This window comes from Trematomus bernacchii, unplaced genomic scaffold (genome assembly GCF_902827165.1).
Source record: "Trematomus bernacchii unplaced genomic scaffold, fTreBer1.1, whole genome shotgun sequence".
NCBI classification, from domain to species: Eukaryota; Metazoa; Chordata; class Actinopteri; order Perciformes; family Nototheniidae; genus Trematomus; species Trematomus bernacchii.
Genome location: NW_022987429.1, coordinates 2535440 through 2555309, shown reverse-complemented (window position 1 = coordinate 2555309; position 19870 = coordinate 2535440). Strand labels below are relative to the sequence as shown.

Sequence of the window (19870 nt, the reverse complement as noted above, 5' to 3'; positions counted from 1 at the left end):
TAATTAGCTGTAATTCGAGATGCTGGTTAAATAACTGATGTATACATGTCAGGACTGTTCATACGGCATGTCATATTATTATATTAGCTGACATGTCATTAGGATATGATGACTTTTCCGTTTCTATTTCCAACTTCCTGAAGGCCAGACACTTCACACTGTCATGGGATACAGCAACCCCCATTGCTAATGTTGCTAGGGTTAGGCTAATGTTGCTATATCCAACTAAATACAAAAGGAAACAAGGGTATACTGAAATGTAACGTCAGAGAACAACTGATATATTTAAACCAGGTGGGTTGCCACACCTCATTGTTGCTCTGATGGTCATTAGATACAGTAAGTGTGTATTTTTGTTTCGCCTGGCAACAGCTTGTTTGACATCTTCCTCTTTTAACAATCACTGACTTTCTCTGACTGTAAGGGTAACATGACGTTAACACAGGGTGACGGGTGTAGGAGGTTTAATGCAGTTTTCATGACAACACAGTAAAGTAACAAAGGAAAAGGGAAATATCTCTCAGTTTTTGTTCCTATAACAACAGACATTGAACATTGTTTGATAAGTCGGCTCACATTTACTTGAACGTAAAACTTTAACACTGAAATATACTACTACACAATGACACAGCTTCAATTTTAAGACATGCAGGCTTGGCTTTAAATTCATAATTAGCAAGACATAATAAGAAAACATACAGAAACCCGACTGTGTCAAATGTACGACTGCAACTAACAATTACTTTCATAGTGGATTGACCTGCAATACGCATTCTTGAAGTCAAAAATCTTCAAATGTATGCGTTTTGTCAGACCAATGGTTTCAAATCTCAACATATTCAGTCTACTATCATACGAGAAAGAATATGCCGATTCATTTAGGGTTAATTGACAAATTCACAGTTCTTTCAGCTCTAGTTGAATTAAATACTTACACAATGTGACTCAGATGCTCGTTGTTAGAAGAAGAAAAAGGCTCCCACAGAAGCTAATTGTACAAGCTCCAGAGAAAAACTGGGAAAAAAACGCCATCGCATTGCAAATCCATAATCATGGGGTTTCCAGTTGGACCACACAGAGCAGCGGGGGTCGAAGGTCAAGAGTTGCTATGAAAGAGCTGACATGGAAGAGATTAAAGGGCGACCAGAAGGTACTAACCCTCTTCACCAGCCGATGGTGAATGTGCCAGGTCAGCCTCCATCTCAGGGCATTAGCTCTTTAATCTGTGGATGCTCACACAGCATGGGATGTTTTCATGAGATATTGAGTGTGACTGAGTGTGTGTGTGTGAGACTGTGACTGAGTGTGTGTGTGTGAGACTGTGACTGAGTGTGTGTGTGTGAGACTGTGTGTGTGTGTGTGTGTGTGTGTGTGTGTGTGTGTGTGTGTGTGTGTGTGTGTGTGTGAGACTGTGTGTGTGTGTGTGTGTGTGTGTGTGTGTGAGACTGTGTGTGTGTGTGTGTGTGTGTGTGTGTGAGACTGTGTGTGTGTGTGTGAGACTGTGTGTGTGTGACTGTGTGTGTGTGTGACTGTGTGTGTGAGTGACTGTGTGTGAGAGTGACTGTGTGTGTGACTGTGTGTGTGGCTGTGTGTGTGACTGTGTGTGTGACTGTGTGTGTGTGTGTGTGTGTGTGTGTGTCTGTGTGTGTGTGTCTGTGTGTGTGTCTGTGTGTGTGACTGTGTGTGTGACTGTGTGTGTGACTGTGTGACTGTGTGTGTGAGTGTGTGTGTGTGTGTGTGTGTGTGTGTGTGTGTGTGACTGAGTGTGTGTGTGCGTGTGCGTGTGTGTGTGTGTGTTAGTACTCTAGCAATCTAGAGCCACAGGCAGGAGAAATTAGTAGTTGTATAACCATTACCCTTATCCTCCTGTCATTGCTGCAGGACTGCCAACTGTCAGGGATAGCTAGTGAAACTGAGAGTGCGCAGGTCATTAACTGGGTCATTTGGAGCGATCCGAGTGCTTTTATCCAACATTACGGGTGTTTGTCGGAGCAGAAAAAACATTTATATAAAGACAGAATTTAGTTATGTGGGAGATTTTCTGCTGGGTGCAGTTTTTTTTCTTAATTCATGTGAGGAATATCCAGAAGGATGGCTGCCAAACTGTGAAATGTGGTTTCATTTTACATGAAGTACGGGCAGATATATCAAATCTCAGCCAAAGTCTTTAAAGCTGCGTTACAGTTAAGATAAATCCTTTTCCAAGCTTATTCAAGATTCCGATGAAATCTACAGTGGAAATAATTATTTGAATATCAAACACCTTTTTTAAATGTAAGGATTTAATGCATTGCAGTCACTGATTTGATAGTAAACTACATTAATCCAGACTGTTGATTGGACAAAAAAGTGATTTGGAGTCACTACCTGATGTTTAAAAGATATCTTGATGGCCATTTTCTTTTCATTTTCAAATGTTTTAAAGACCAAAACATAAATCGGTCATTCAAAACAATATTCAGCAGATCAATAAATACAGGAAAATAACTAATTAGTTGCAGCATTTATAAAATAATTGTCTAAGTTTGGTTCATTTGTGTTTTCTAAGGAGGTGCAGTCATTACTTTTCATGCAATGATAAGACGCATTTGTTTTTGAATATTTTAGGCAATCAACAACACCCAGTGTTATCTGATTATTTCATCTATTAAAAGATTTTTCAACTGAATGTCCAGTAAATGTACCTTATCACAAGCAATATTTAGCAAAACGGTGAATCAGACATACTCCCACCCATGTTAATATCCTCCCTCACTTTTTTGGTGTCTTCCCTTCCCTTTACTTCCCAGATTAGGTGTATCATCACATGTTACCGCAACACATACAGTATGTCAGACACTTTAGTTGTAAGGAAACTCCCTATGAACACAAATGTCCATTTACACTTTAAGAAAAACTCTCTAAATGGTTATATTATCCTATGTTTAAAAGGACATTAGCTATCTTTACAGCCATCTGACATATGACTCAATGTAAGAGCCATACCATTTTTACAACTTCATAGAAATACTACCACAATTAAGTTCCCCCATTGACTTTTAAAGCCCTCGTTCCCCTGCAGATTATTGCTGTTGTGGTAAATAGACGGGGGAAATGAAGACAGGCTGTTAAAAGCTTGTGTTTTCACCGGGGAAGGTTGATTAAGATCTTGCACAAGAGGAAAGTCAATCTGATGTGCTGCTGTTTAACACCCAGCTCTTATCAGGGAGACTTTTTATTGGTTCACACATGCATGCACGCAATCACTCGTACGCATACAAAGACACAACTAGAAACTATGTCAGGACACTTGTAAGAATTAAATGAACCAAAAAGACAATAACCTGCTCTGTTCTGCTTTTGCCTCGAGGGACATTTAGTAAAGTACAGGACGTGTATTTCCTTGTTCTGTGTATATAAGAAGTTCATATATGGAGCAGGTCGATTGCATGTTTGTTCAGAGACAGTTGTCACTTGTGGATGTGTCGTTGTCACTGTAAGCAGAGACCCCAGATCAATAACCTTCACTGATAAACCAGACAATTACACAAAAACCCATTCAATTATTTTAATTACTTACCAAATAAAATCAATGTTTCAGATTCACTGCTCTCCTTCTGCTCATAAACACACTCATTAATTTGCTTTGTAATGCTTTATTGCTTTCTCTCATTATCTCATTTTGGATAGTAGTAGATTAAATGATGTTTTTTCATCATTGCATACATTTTAGGGTTGTTCCAAATGAACGTTTTACACCTGAATCTTCTGTAAAGATATTTGATTGGAGCTCAATATGTGGCATCATACATCATCCTTAAAATAAATATAGAAACCCACGTTATTTGAATAAAGCGATTCATGAGATTGAATGACTTAATGTAGTTGTTTTGTTAAATCTTCTTATTTAATGAATATAACTTACAACAAGTCAGTGCGCAAGGCAAGCAGTAGAGCAAGCTTTTTGTTTTATGTAACGCCGAGTAAGGCGTCTGGAGTTCTCGGAAATGTTTCGATCACGTGGGAAACTATCCTACCAACAACTTGGTATTCTACAAATAATAACATAAGTGTAGCTTAATCCTTATCTGCATCTGTTCAGAGATACCGGGTTTCAACAGAATGAAATGAGATGCAAAAAGAAAGCGCAGCATTCGAATGTTGATTAAGAGTTTGAGTGTGCACGTAATGAATGACGCTCTGAGGCTTTAAAACATTCAGTAAAGCCCTAATTAATGTCCCCGTTGCAACACTTTGTCTAGGAACACATTAATGCCAAAGTGCAGCAGACTGCAGAGCAGTGAAGGTGAAGGAGCGTCAGCTGACGCAGCTTTGGCCCATGTGTTGGTCTGATTGAGGTATTAGACTACGTCCACAGTAAGCCGTCTAAATCTAAAAACACTGCTTACGTGTGAAAATGATGTGCTGCCACTTCAGTGTTTTCATTTTCATATTTACATTTTTGACAGGAATCAGACAAGAGCATCCTAGAATGTGCTTTAGTAACAATACCACTAAAAATGCAAAGTGAGCTTCTTAGCTATAAGCTTGGATTTGTGCGTGTGTGCGTGTGGTCACTGGTGTAAAGGCCCTGACACACCAAGCAGTCACCAGAGAACTCGCCGACTGTTGCGTCGCCGTGTTCTCCTGCGTCTTGGCCATGTGTCACACTGGAACACACCGCAAAGACTTCAGCCGAGCACGTACGAACTGCACATGCGTGAGTGGCAATAACTCTCCTTACCAGCAGGCGGCGGTAGTGTGTATTCGTCATTCAAAAGAGGCAACAACCGGAAGACAGAGAAGAAGAACAGACTGCGTGATCTAAACAAACAACAAATAGCGTGTGCGTTCCATTTTCACTCTCGTCCATCGAAAACATGTTTCGTGCGGTACTGGAGCTATCAGCCATTGGAGTGTTGCTTGTGGAAGACATTCTCAAGCAACCGTTTCGCTTCTCATGCACTGATTCGCTAGCTGAACAGCCAATCAGAGTGATTTCTTTGTCCGACTGCCTGTGGCCGACGCACGGCCGATTCAACATGTTGAATCGGCCGTGCGTCGGCCAAGAAAGGCCAAATAATGCATGTCACGGCCGACGGTGCGGGACACACCAAATTGAGTTTGGGCGACAGGGCACGCTTCGTCGTCCGACTAACGAAAACGGCCGATTTCGGCCTGGTGTGTCAGGGCCTTAAGGGGCCTGAGGGAATCTTGTTGAAACTGGAGTATATTATGCGACCATAGCTTAATCTGCATTCCTTTTGTTTAATCAGCTCCCACACCACCGATGAGCTTCTAATGAGGTGTTGACTCTTCCCCATCACCCACCAACACACACACACACACACACACACACATACATATAGAACCCTACATACACACCTACCAGGCGGTCAGGAGACATAGAAGGGACAATGCATCCTCTGTGGTCCCTTGAGAGGCTGATAGCGTTAATTAACCGTCTTAATTCTCACCATGGGTGTTCGGGAGACGTCAACATGTGACAGAAGTCAAACCGTGTGTGTGCTCTGTGCTTACTACAGTTTAAAAAAAACGTCCTAACACACTCCGAAGCTGTCAGGAATCTGTCAATACAGCTTTCCGATAACATGGACCCTTCACAGCAGCGAGCTCAAAGGAGGAAGCGTTGAACCCCTACTGACTAGCTGGTAGCATCGGAGGAAATGCTTTTAGGAGATTTTATAGCTTCCATTTTTCTTCTAGATTCAATCAGTAGACACTGACTTATTGAATCAAGCTGAGAATAGACTGGAAATGCCTACTACGTTAAAGTAGAGTGGTTGGTTGTGAAAATGATACACACCTTGATAGAGGCATCGAATGACTGCTTCTGTGCTTTATGGACATTTGTTTTCATTAGAGTCACCCCGGTCGCTCTGCTGTGAGGACCCGGACGCCTCCGCTCATCAATAACTCTGAGTAACGGCCCGGGCTAAAGTGTGCTTTGATCACACAGATTTGAAATATTGTTTCATAGGCCGCACCCTGCTGTTTTTCCTGTGTGTCATACGCTGGTAGAGATGTAAGCGATTGACCGTATATCATCCATTTTTCTTTAAACACAGATACACACAGTTACAGGTTTGTGGTACTTACTAGTATAGCACTTCATTGGCCTCATGTCTCTCATAGCGCACCGTCTCACACATTATCCTGCAGGGACAGAGAAGAAGATGGTCAGAAAACAATAGGAGGGAAAATTAAATATGGTTGGTTAGTTTGCAATGTCACAAACATGTTATAATTGAGATGAATAGACCCATACATGACTTCAACAAGTAATAAATGCCATCGTTGAGAATTGCAGTCACATGAGTTGGATTCAGGTCAGACAAAAAATACTTGCACTTGACTTTAAAGAGGACATATTGTGCTAATTTTAAGGTTTGTATTAGTATGCATGTCTCCACTATGACATGTTCACATGCTTTAATGTTCAAAAAACTATTTTCTCATACTGCCTGTGCTGCAGCACCCCAGTCTGCTCTGATTGGTTAGCTGGCCGGCTCTGTTGTGATTGGTCCACCGCTTAGAGATGTCCCGCCCCTTAGTTTATCACTACACTAAAGTTGGAGTTTTACCCAATAGAAGCGTGAGTTTTACATAGTGATGTCACTATGTTACAGAAGCAAACAAATAAGGAGTATTTTATGCAAATATGGCATTACATTTTTCTAGATGTTTGTCATGGAAAGGCAACGTTTCTTTGCATTTGTGAGAATTATCTTTTAAACATGCTTTCAGTTTGGGTCAGAGAGTCATCTATTACATTTATTTTTTTGCAATACATTTATTTTTGCCTGTTTGATTTATTGTGTTTGTTTGTATTGGTGTTGTTGGCTATAATTTGTATTTGTATTACATTACATCAATCATTTTAATTGTTTGTTTTTGATGCAGCAGTGATGAAAGGCGAAGAGACAGTGGGTGTTTCTCAATGTCGAGTAAAGCTGCTCCAGAGCCACTATTTCAAGCATACTACGTCATTGAGTGCCGCCGAAGTACTGTTCCAATCTCCAGCATACTTGGAAATCTACAGAGCCCGGCGTACTTCGTTAGGAGAAATATCGAGGCTGCACATGAGTAGACTCCGCGGTCTTAAAATCCCCACAATGCTTTGCGCACGGACCAATTTCCCCAAATCTGTGACGGAAAATGTAAGGCGGGGCCTCTCATATGACGCACACCTGCACACTTAGCCTGTTCCACTCTTTGTTTTCCAAATGGCAGGAAGTATTCTTGCCTCGCTTCTGAAGCAAGATGCTCGGCAGACATGTGCTACCAAGCAAGCGTACTCGCGATTGAGAAACACCCAGTTACTCATCCACTGAATCATGACAGATTTTGAAGGTGCGTTTTTGGATTTGAACAATTAGCTTACAAGACTTGTTTATGCATCTGCTCCCAGAACAAGTAAACAAGTGTCATTTATCCCGGTCAGATAGACATACTTTGTGATAAGCTTTCTCTTCCTTTATTAGGCAAAAACTATCTTTGTGCTTATGCTCTCATTTGTGAAATGCTTTGTTTTCCTTAGGAACAGGATGGATCGAAAGTAATCATAATTTAAAAGTAATATCATTATGCAAACAAGGATTTAACTATGTTTTATGACTATTATTTTAGGGTAAATTATTGTTCTAATGACAGATGTCTGATGTTCAAAGCCATTTTTCCTCCCTACAAAAAAAGTAATCCTCATCAGGCTTTCCCAAAACGCCCCCAGTGAAACAAGTCAACTTTACAGACAGGCATACAGTAAACAGTAGCTGATTAAAAACATGAAAGGCTTTAAAAACAGCTGGGGGGTGGCCGTCATGTTGCAGCCCCCACCAGTGCACGACGACGACAGAAAAAGAACAACAATCCCAGCTCTAAAAAACAAGTCGCTGAGAAAAAAGGACTACAGAGGAAAAACAAGACATTCCTCCCAGACAAAATGTGGAAGAAAAAAGAACTCTAACATAATCCCATAGTTAGTGGGATCATAGCTGGCTGGGAATTGTATTGTTTTTTTTGTTAGGACAAGCAGAGTTGGCGGGAGTAGAGGATTGGTGTGTGGGACCATGGGGACATTCCTCAGGACCCAGAGGGGGGGTGAGGGGTTACTGTAGGGTGGGAGGCCTGCAAGGGGTCACACAGAGGAATGTTCCAGCTCGCGGGTCATGTACCGCTACATTGTTCCGTCGCCAGTATAATCCACATGTATGCACACAAGGCATGCTGGGAACAGACTTCTGACATGCAGTGTTTGGAAAGTCTGCGCCAGACAGAAAAGACCAGAAGGCCGGTGTGGTGACCAGAGAGCAGAGCGGTGTGTTTGGAGGGCAGAGCGGTGTGTTTGGAGACAGAACGGTGTGTTCACATCAGGGTAGTTGGAGTCAAATGTGAGGTTTTTATGTAAAGACACAAAAGTCCCTTTAGTCTTAATCCAAAAAATCTGTTTCGATAGAGATAGAAGCTCAATATGGACCTCAATTTGCCTTTTACTGTCAGAAAGAAAGTCCTGATTGAGATGAAGTTCTAACAGAAAAAAAAAAAAAAAGCGAGAGCAATAACTAGAGCTGAAACTAAATCCAAGTTTCAAAGGCTTGATTGTCATACGCACAATAGCTGCAGAATAGTTATTATATAATATAATAATAATAATAATCGTCATTGGTCTTATTGGCTGCTTTTGGTGTATTTTGTGGCGGAAGCACAGCGCCACTTACAGGCCCGGCATATGTACTACAGCGTCTCCAGCGTTTTCGTGTGGACGGACACATTTCTTGAGCTGTTTCGGTGTGGACGGAAGACTTTTTTGAAAGAGACTAAGGTTTGTTTTCGTCTCCGTGTGGACGTGGCCATAGAGAGAAGACAATCGCTGTGTGCTTTCACACCTCAACAGCTCCTTTTGGTGTTAAATTGGTGTTCATTTCATTTAGTTTAAGAGCCCATTTACACGGGAACGCAAACGCAAACGAAACGCAAACGAAACGCAAACAAACCGAATTCGATATCAAAAAAGTCTTTCGTTCACAAGGATACGGCTCAATAAACATGTCCCTTCACACGAGCCCGCTCGACCCGCTGGAGACGCTGTAGTACATATGCGGGGCCTGTAAGTGGCGCTGTACTTCCGCCACAAAATACACCAAAAGTAGCGAAGAAGACCCCCGAGCATGGTTGCCATGGTTGCATGGTTGCCCTTCTGTTTATTCTCCGTGGTGGATTTAGCAACATGTAGTTCATGTAGTTCTCCATGTCCACTTGTTGCTGATGGTTGTGGTAGAGGAGCTGTATATTTTGCACTAACATCTGTAGCATGGTCAGTAGCAGTAGCAGTAGCTACTGACCATGCTACAGCAGTGAGCAGCAGAGGTGGGGAGAGGCGGCTATACGAAAGAGAAAAGTAGCGGATACAACCCGTTTCGTTCCCGTGTAAACAGCACCTAAAGCTAAAATAAAGGTCTCTTTTAGAAGAGTTTGTGGTTTAACATATGATATCATGGAAATGTATACACATCTACATGAACCACAGACCTTGTCACTTTGTTATCCAGAAAATATATGGGCCTTACAAGCACAAACATTGTGGACTTTAACATTAATAATGCTTAAAATATGTTTTTAGCGATCAGGAAAATATACTTTTATGTGCGCTAGTCACAGTAAAAGCTGGTTTTTAATATTGTATGTCTTCTTAGCAGCATAATTGCTTTTAAGAGAGTATAATTCTTCCAGCCAACGAGTGGCTGCTGGATTAGAAAAGCAGACGACGTTCAGCAGCTCTTGGCTGGCGGCTCCCTGTTAATGCTGCACCCCTGACTACAACCGTTATGGAGCAGACACTGAGGAGTTGTCAGTGATTTAATTTGCATTTGAAATGAATGTGATTGGAATATCAAGCTCTCAATTATGGTTATTAGGTTCCGGTAATGTGTGTGCAGACACTAACCTCAGCTGGTGCTCCCGCAGGTTGGACAAGGCCTCCATCCCGTGGAGATACGAGTAGACGATCTCCAGGTCCTGAGGAACAGAGGAGAGCTGTTGTTAGACACAGAGGCTTAGAGATAAAGCTTTAAAGCCGCTACAATCAATACTTATATCCGCATTGTATGAAACGACAATGACTTTGTGTGCAACTGCTTCGATAAAACGTCTGAACAATACCAGCTCAGCAACAAAGACAGGGCTAGCAAATAACTGATGAGCATATTGGAAAATGTACCTGCTGAAAAGCAAGATATCTGATTGTAAATAGGCCACTGGTACTGCCACCATTTCCGTGTTAGAAGGTGATCATATATTACAATGTTGTGTTTACATCTGGTTGGAAGGAAAATAAAGTAGACAAAAGATCAGATTAAGACTTCACTTTTATTAATCCTTGACACTGCTGCCACTAAAGATAACATGTATTATACATTACAGATATTATGATGACATGAATGAAAGAAAAACAGCAAATTATAATATTTGTACACTTGAGACTAATACAAAAATGGGCATATCTCCTTGAGAAAGTACTTAAATATCATCAGTTATCAGCATTGCCCTTACATGTATTTCAATTGTCTAACTGCTCAATCAATCTATATTTTTAACTATTTATCTGAATCCAAATGAGCAGAAAGCTCCAACAAAAACCCACAAAAGGAAATGATTATATGGTTGTACTTGTTCTTAAAACGCTTATTATTCATTGTGCAGTGGAGTGGACACACTGGCCACTCATAGGACAGAAACCCGTTCACAGAGACAGTGACATTGATTTGTGCGACGGAGCATTGGATTAAAAAGCGATAAAGCACCTCACAGAAAAAATAAAGGAAGTACACTGCACAACTAAACCCCCCCCCCCATTCAATTACTCCATCAAATGACCCAGTGAGCGACTCTCAGATTGTTTGGCGTGAATCCAAGTCAGAGGTGAAACAAAGTGGCCCTCTCTGAGAGCTGGCAGCCAGTACAGCTACTTCACTGTGTGTGTGCACACTGGGGCACTGACTGTCTCTGTGTGTGTGTGTGTGTGTGTGTGTGTGTGTGTGTGTGTGTGTGTGTGTGTGTGTGTGTGTGTGTGTGTGTGTGTGTGTGTGTGTGTGTGTGTGTGTGTGTGTGTGTGTGTGTGTGTGTGTGTGTGTGTGTGTGTGTGTGTGTGGCTACTGGGATGCCTTTGGAGGTAGATGTGGCGACAGCACAGCGGACGGGTAACAGAGACTCTGTGTTAAAATCCCCGCCAGACACACACAGACACACACATGAAACCACACAAAATGCCCACCCTGTGTCTGGGTTGTGTTTCTAATGGAAGCAAACACAAACTAATTGAAAATTGTATTCAACTGTTTACCACAAAAGCCGAATAACGCTTCGTGTCTGCTGGTTTGGTGTCATATTAGAGGAGAGATGGCTAAAATCACACTAGTGGTAAAAGCCTCACTATTGTTAGTTTAGGCTGATTTAAAAAAGTGTGAAATGAACAATTAAAGAATGTCAATGAAATCTTGTTTTAGTCGCAAAATAATCCGTGATTCTGATGCAATATCGTATGCAATAAGACCATTTCTGATAAAACACAAATAGCATACTGAGCCTGGTTAGTTTAATATGTTTTAAAGTGTATCTTAGCATATCACACCCTACAAAGAAAGCATGAAAATCCGCCTCATGACCTTAGATGAAAACAGCAACCTAAACAAAAGAAGAAACCCCAAAATACTCTTCAACATAGTGGAAAAATACTAGATATGTAGGGTAAGTGTAGTCAAATCTGGTTCAAATAACCATGTAAATCTAATAATCAACCAACATGTGAGACATTACTACTATTTAACATCCTAATGACGCTACACGACTGACTCATGGTCCCTTGACGTCAGCACAAACTCTTCTAGTTATTTGGGTTTGGCCTGTATGGAGCGTACACAGAGAGAACGTGTCCTCAGGGCCGCCTGGACTATTACATCACAGCGATATTCTCACTAACCAGATCCTTATGTTCAGTGTCTGTGGTCAGAAACAGGAGCAGAGGAAATGTTCAGACTCATACTGCCACCTGCTGGGAGACCAGGAACTGCAGCCTGGGTTTACTGGGTTCATTTTGGATAAATGGCTCAACACAATGAAAACTCATGAGACACATTCCTGCCCAACTGCAAGTGGCAATTAAAATGACAAATCAATTTAGAAAAGGTCCAAAAGTATATGCAAACTATAGGAAAGTGAGCAATTACTCAATTATCAAGCTGGTGTTTCAGGTTTATGTTTAACTTTATGCAGGGGTAGAGATTAAGCATTTTGATTACACTCACTTTAAAGTCAGATAATCAACTAGCGACTATGTTGATATTTAGTCATATTTTAAAGCAAATGTGAAAACAAGCAATTTAAAAGGCATCCAATTGGGATTTTGTGTCCATTATGATGAGCTTTTCTTTTGCTATTTTCATATATATTTTAAATGATATTGATTAATTAGTGAGGAATACAATTAGCAAGTATATTCACAATTAATTTAACAGTGGAGACCCTCATTTACAAGCTTTTTTGGCTGCTACAAACTCTGTCGAACTGGTAATGTATTTGTATCTTAAGGAAGTCATAGAACACTATAATAAAATTAACTCACTCTCCCTAAATCTAACCTAGAGCCTATTATGCAACTGTAAAGAAAACAGCACACATACATGAAGTAAAGTATACAGTGTGATACAAAGTGATTGCTTTTTGAAGAAATTCCCTCCTTAAAGGCAGGGTAGGTAATTCACTTCAGAAACACTTTTTGTATTTTATATTCCATGGAATGGCCTACCTGCCTGTCAGCCTTCCATCTCGTGCACAAACCTATCTCGTGCCCTCATTGGTCATATGCGCGTTTGTGTGTGTTGGAGGAGGGGCTCTGTAAGGAAGTCTGAAGGAAGGGGCAGATATTTTCGGCTGCGTACTTTCAAAATTCTAGCGCACTCGAGCTGGTTTCTCCATTCTTACCTACCCTACCTAGCAGCAGGCATAATACAAATGCAGACAGAAGGTCACCACTAGATGGCAGTGTTGCAGGTTTATTTTTTTCCCTTTCCACGGTGACATCACTGTGAATAAAACAGCGCCACTCAAAAGCTGCCTCACAGGGAGAAAAGTATGCGAAACCATCAATTGTGGCTTCAGTCTCAAATATTTCAGATTGACTGTATGGAAAGAATGCAAAGGACCCCATCTTTTCCACTCCCGGGGCCAAGCATTTTCCCGTCTAATTTTCTTTCTTTTTCTCCTTCTGGCCTCTTTAAAGACGGAGCCAAACACAATCACCACAAAGTACACAGAGAGAGAACACAGGACTGTTTTAGGACATGGAACGGATTTTCAAATAACAACAAAATCGTCACAATTTAACTGAAGTTTTCAGCTTTTTTTTTTTTTTTTTCTTTTAAATGGAATTTTATTTTTTGTTTATTCCACACAGGACAGTTATTTTTAAATAAAAATGTACACTTATACTGTTTTGTTTTTTGTTTTTTTATAGTGTATGGTGGAAAGGAGCAGGGAGAAGAAAATCTTATGTTACCTGCCCCTTCAAAAAACTAAATTACCATAAAAAAGTCAAATAAAAGCAATATTCTTTACAACTACTCTTATTTCAAGCCACTTAAAAAAACAATTCCTTATATGGACATCAACTCGCATCATCTCACAGCTGATTGTCATGTTTTTCCCTCTTAGTAGAGAGATCAAAAGCAGAGGGTAAATGCTTTCAACATCACTGCCTGCTCCATGTTCATTCACATCTTTCGCTGAGAGCGGTACCAACAGCTTCCCATAGAACACAAACAGGAAGTGAAGCGGGGAGCTGAAACTAGGACATGCTGATGAAGGCTGAAATTGTGCTCATTGTGTGTGTGTGCTGAATAAAGACAAAGCTTGTTCATTTTTTTAAACACTGCTTGCTTTAGGGGGGGGGGGGGGGGGGGGGGGGGGGGGGGGGTAGCTCAAACTCCCAGGCTAAACCAGTAACACCATCTAATCCGTCCTCCATCTTTCTCCAAACTAATCCTTCCAGGAACACAGGTGGCCCCCTCTGATGGAAAAACATACCGAGATGCTGCTCTTGATAAAACCTTGTGGACACTTCAAAGCTGTTTGTGCAAAACTGCGAAAGACATTCCTTGCATACCACTTACATACTGTCAACCGTCTTTGTAAGTTTCCCCGGTTATTCCCTCGATGCAACACAACATGTCATCGCTTTACACGTGTACTCGGGACACAGATGGTAGCAGTGCAATTCAGCCAAACAAGTGAAGGCATTTCCTCTCCAGTTTACAAATGAAAAAGCAGACCCTGTCTTCTTCTGTTTGGGGCACGAAAACACAACAGACGTACTCCCTTTTCCAACCATTATGTTAGGGCCCCCGGAGGGAGCCGTGTTGGGCCCACTGCCAGTCTGTTGAGTGGCAAAGCATTCAGTGGGTAAAGAAAGGTCAAGGAAGTTGTAAAGTTTTCCTGCAAGTTGTTTAATGAGACTTCTGAGAAATCAGAAGAGCTTCTGGTTTCGGTGTAAACATATTCAGTTTCACATGGAGAAAAAGATAAGTGAGCCGAAATAATACAAAAATAAATGAATGAACATTGACAAGTGTCAGAGTCTCTTTAAGAATTACAATATGTTCAACACTGTGCATGGTACCGTAGATGCTAATGCTTAGGATTAGCATGGGGTAAATAGGGCTGCAACTAACTTATTGTTTTCATAATCAAGTCATTTGCCGATTATTTTCTTGATAAGTCCGTTAAGCGGTTAATATATGAAATGGGAAAGCATTGCAATCACAATTCTTAATAAGCCAATGCGATGTTTTCAATTAGCTGTTATCTGACCTATGTTCTTAACCTTTAAATACTTGATATATTCCCATATATGACAAAGAGAAACAGCAAATAGAAGTGTTTGAGAACGTATACATTGATTCATATATAATAAAATCAGCTGCCAGATATCTTTGAGTTAACCCTTGTGTTGTGTTCGAAAGCTGTTACCGTTCATGGTGTTCGCGGGTCAATTTTGACCCATGATTTATTTCAGTCCAAAACACTCAAATAATGACTATCATCCAATATTGTTTTAACTACATCATAACTAACTTATTATGCATTCATAACCGTACAATCCTGTTTTTATTTTTATTTTATGGCCCCAAAACACATCACATATTTAAGTAAAACATGTGATTCAATTCACTCATATTTCTTATAGTGAACACAGTGGATCATTACGTTATCTGACTATATTAGACTAATATTAGAATACAATCTCCCCCCAAAAAGTTTTAAAGTATTGTTACAGTGGATGAAGGGGGTGGGGGAGGGGTGTCTAAAGTCAAAGAAGAATCTTGATTGGGCCAAATTTGACCCTGAGTCTTCCCAGACCCGAACACCAAATTATACACTTTTTTTTTTTAAGAGACCTTCAGACTTGGCTAAAATTGTCCAAATCTGTTTTGTAGTGTTTATATAGCTGTTGTGGAGGATATCATGAAGCCTTGTTCCGATTCAAAAAACTAGAGCGTAGTATTATATCATTTTAACTTGAAACGGGTCACGGGAGACCCGAACGCAACATAAGGGTTAAGCAATGCATGGATTAATCAGCTGATTGCTGCAGCTCTAAATTTAAATCAAATAAAGAATAACTGAATTACATCTGATGTATCTTTTCTGACATTATCTGCAAACCGGTGATTCAGACACCTAAATGCCTTGTTTGTACCACTAAGACGGGACTGCAATTGTCATTATTTCCTTTTTCATCAAATATTTTGTCTATAAAATATATGAATGGTGACGTCTTTAAATGTCTTGTTTAGTCTGACCAACAGCAACACAAATGTATATATATTCAGCTTATAAGTCTATGTAAAATGGTTGCAAATGCTTACATCATGCATTTCAATTACTTCAAATGTTTGCTAGATTATCAAAAAGGTAACGGCTACTGTTATTTCAGCATTGTTTTATATTTATTCAACAGCCCTGGGTCATCCTAAACTATGGTAAAGAAGAGCCTCTGCTTTTCTTATCTCCCAACACCCCAGTGTCTCTATTTCAGAAGCTTTTCCTTTCACTGAGCCACAAATGGTCAATCCATATATTCATCTGTCTCTGGCTGAGTGCAGATAGCAGACCTCTGCTAGCATCTATCAGCCGCTGCAGACACACATCAAAGAAAGGGGGCTGCAACCTTTCGGAAACAATGGCACACTGTGGGAGAATACACAAAGGAGTCTCAGGTGGGGAGGGGAGGAAGGACATTGCTGGTGACCTAAGCATCCTCTGTATCCCATTGATGATCAGATACCAATTATTTCAACACATCCCTATATCTAGTTCGATTCAACAATAAATTCCACATGTCAACGTGTGCTGTCGTAAACAGAAACAGTGGATAGCATCATTATATAGAGCAGTATCTCAAACAGTAGGAAGGCGGATCTGTTAATGTGTGTCAAGGGACTGAGGTTATGTTTTTATATCCGTATAGGAATGACCGATTAAGTGTTATAACCCCATAAAAGCAGACACACGATGGCTGCTGCTCTCAGACAGTCCCCCGGTGGAATAAATCAATGATGGTGTCTTTGTCGACAACACTCACATCTCCAGGCGTCTGCAGTTGTGCAAGCAAGCCCTCGCTTATTCGACTACTGTCAAGGAAATCCTTCCATTGTATGATCACAATAGTGTTTGTTTCTCTCTGGTCGAGCTGCGAAACTTGTTGTACTTTCACCTTCAAAAATCCAGTATCATTCAAGTCTTTTATGTATCAATTACTATAGGTGGCGGATTACAGTGTGGACAGTTTCTTTAATGAGCATCATTTAACATTGCACAATGCTTTATAAAAACACAATACACATTGTTTCATTCTCATTATAAATTGTGTTTGATAATATTAATACAGCTCTTTGATTTTGGATATTTGAATATCTTAAAGCACGACTGTTGTCTTTTCCTGGTTTAAAAGGATGCATAAGAGTAAAGTGATGTAATTCCCCAAGTTGTATTTGTCTTAAGTCTTTATGTCCACGTTACTGATGATTATTTATAAAGAATAGTCAACCCTACAATATCGTTATCAAAGTGGTAAAAAATATTCAATATACTCCATATCGCCCAGTCCTAGTTTAACATTATTTGTCAATTGTTAGAATACCCAGTGGTATAAACAAAAACACAGTTGTGATAAGGTGTGTGGCGCAGTGGAATAGTGCGTAGGTGTTCGGATCAGGGGGGCACAGGTTCAAACCCCACTGCAGTCAGCATGTCGTTGTGTCCCTGGGCAAGACACTTCACCCCAAATTGCTCCTGTGGGGATTGTCCACAGTATTGAGTATGTAAGTCGCTTTGGATAAAAGCGTCTAACAAGTGACATGTAATGATAAAATGATAAAATTCTTTCACTATCAATTTCCTGATCCACTTAAAACAAAACTCTGCATGCCAACTGTATTTCTCGTCTTACAAAGCCGACAGAGAGATGAACACAGAGAGTGAGAAACCATCGGGCCTCCTGCTGTGAGGCATATGTACTTCTGTCAGCACAGCCGGGCGACTTGTAAAGAACTGAATGAGTTTTCCCACCGAGTAACATCTCACTGGCAATTTGTGAAATGTGGCACATAGTCATACTTCCTTCTGTCGGTGCTGTGACGTTTGATGGTTCAAATAAAACAAACTTCTGAGCATGATACACTTTCTATCATCAGTATCTTGTATTGGAGAAAAAATAAACTTGTCCTGGTGTGTAACTCAATTTCAGTGGAACAGGAAAGTGCAGAAAACTCCAGAAAATCTTGACTCGTCATTGAAAACAATGCAGTGCAGTGCAGCATTGACTACTGCAGTTTTCAAGAGGCTGCATTCAGGGAACAAGCTGCATCTTTCGGCTCATTACACCCTCACTGTCTAAGATGCTTACGACCTTGATCCCTGGCATTGAGAGAAGGAATGGCCGCTGTAATCACGGCACTTTGCGCGGGGGGGGATTTGTTGTCGTTCTGTTTCAGAAAATAGCTACGAAACGCACAAATTAATCCCCCGCGACTTGGGAGCGAGGACGACCTAGTTTTACAACAATTGCTCACTTGTCACTGCGGGGGGAGCTTTTCGCTGCGTACCTTCACCCTCTGAACTCTACTGTGGCCGCTTCAAGGTTGGAATCAAACAATGAGGCGTGGCATGCAGGAAAAAAAAGCTCATTAGGGGGACATAAGTATGATTAAAGAGATCCAAGGATCATTTCTGTTTGAACTGTGGTCTTTCTATAAGGACATTCTAATGCCTACTTTTCATTTTAAAGCTAATAACATATTTCTATGGAAACAAATTCAGCCGTGTGTAATTGGTAAAACATATGTGGTTATTAAATCAGTCATTCATACAATTGAGAGCAGCCCCACACCACGCCGTGATCCAGAACGTTTCCTTTTGAAGTTTTGACCTTTTCCAGGTTTGCCTTTCTACGCCACCGACCCCTCGTTCAGCCGTGCGTCGGTATTCCTGGATCCTGTTACCGTGACAGCGGAGGGGCCGTCTTGTGTGTCAGGCCGGGGTGAGGCTTGCATTCCTCAGATGACACTGCCTAGATAATGTCTCAGTGTCCACACACACACACACACCCCCACACACACGAGGCTCAAAGAGGCCATAACGGCCGTGCCTCCCACCCCCTGCTGAGCTAACCTATGGAAGGTATGGCATACCAAGTGGAGGAGCCATGTGGGTCAACTATAAAGGACCGTGCATCCAGGGGGCCTGCAGGGACACAGGCAAGGTTGCAACTAATGACTATTTTAACAATCAAATTGTTCTTTCTAAAAAAAACACAATTCAAAATGACACCTTTAAGGCACAAGTTACTCAGTTTACAATCGTATAAGAAAAAGCAGACATTACTTTCATATAGGAAACAATTATTGCTTGTGTTAACCTTTTATAATTTGTTATATATACACACTTATTATTCAGCACAAAAGAAATCTAACAGATAAACCAAAAATAGTTTGGTCCAGAAATGATATGTACATGTGGTCAATAAAAGGTACACTACACTTGAAATGATTACTCAATTATTGATTACTGATTTGTCGACCAACAGAAAAGGAATACAAATACAATACTTTTTTTATAAATTATTAAGGGGTCTGTAACTTTCAAGCAAAAACCCCAAAACTTCTTTATTACTAGCTTCTCAGTTGGGATCATTTGATCCTTTTGTATTTCCTTCATGACAAATTGTAATTTAGTTTTGACAGGCGGTTAGACGAAACAAGTCATATCAAGATGTCACCTTTAGAAAATTGCAATGGTGGCTATTTTCTAACATTTCATAGGTCAAAAGCTTAATTGAGAAATGAAACCATCAGGAATATAATTGTCATATGGGGCCATTATTTACCTGACAGCACATCAAAGCACACTGTCCCCAAGGTCCTTCCCAGGTTCATTGGGTGAACTTCTAAATGTCATTTTCATTTAAAAAAGAAACAACCACAAAGGCCACACTGGACTTTACATGAAATGGAATGTCAGTCCTATCAACGTGGGGCTGTCTATTAAAGAGCATAAGGCTGGAATAACACTCTAAATTGAGTGTTTGAGTGTAATGAAGTGCAGTGTGTGAGGAGGTGAACAGCCTGCAGCCGCGTAGCGAGGTAAACAGACCACTGGGAGTCAGACAGCTTGTGTTGAAGGTTAGAAGGTCATGTTGCCTACGGTGCAATATCTGCTAATGGCAATATATTGCATTATATTGTCTGTTCAGCACTAACGCCGCAGTGTGTCCGTATCCTCGTCCACCGCCCCCCTGAAGCAGACAAAACAGCAGCAACAG

At 40.7% G+C, this 19870-nt stretch overlaps 1 protein-coding gene across 1 annotated transcript in view; it reads right to left on the bottom strand.

Annotated features, from left to right (window-relative positions):
- rapgef2 (Rap guanine nucleotide exchange factor (GEF) 2) overlaps positions 1-19870 on the bottom strand; it is a 124277-nt gene that overhangs the window by 83127 nt on the left and 21280 nt on the right. Inside the window, 2 exon segments of the mRNA XM_034140891.1 lie at positions 6100-6156; positions 9944-10014. Of these exon segments, the coding sequence (XP_033996782.1) occupies positions 6100-6156; positions 9944-10014 (128 nt within the window).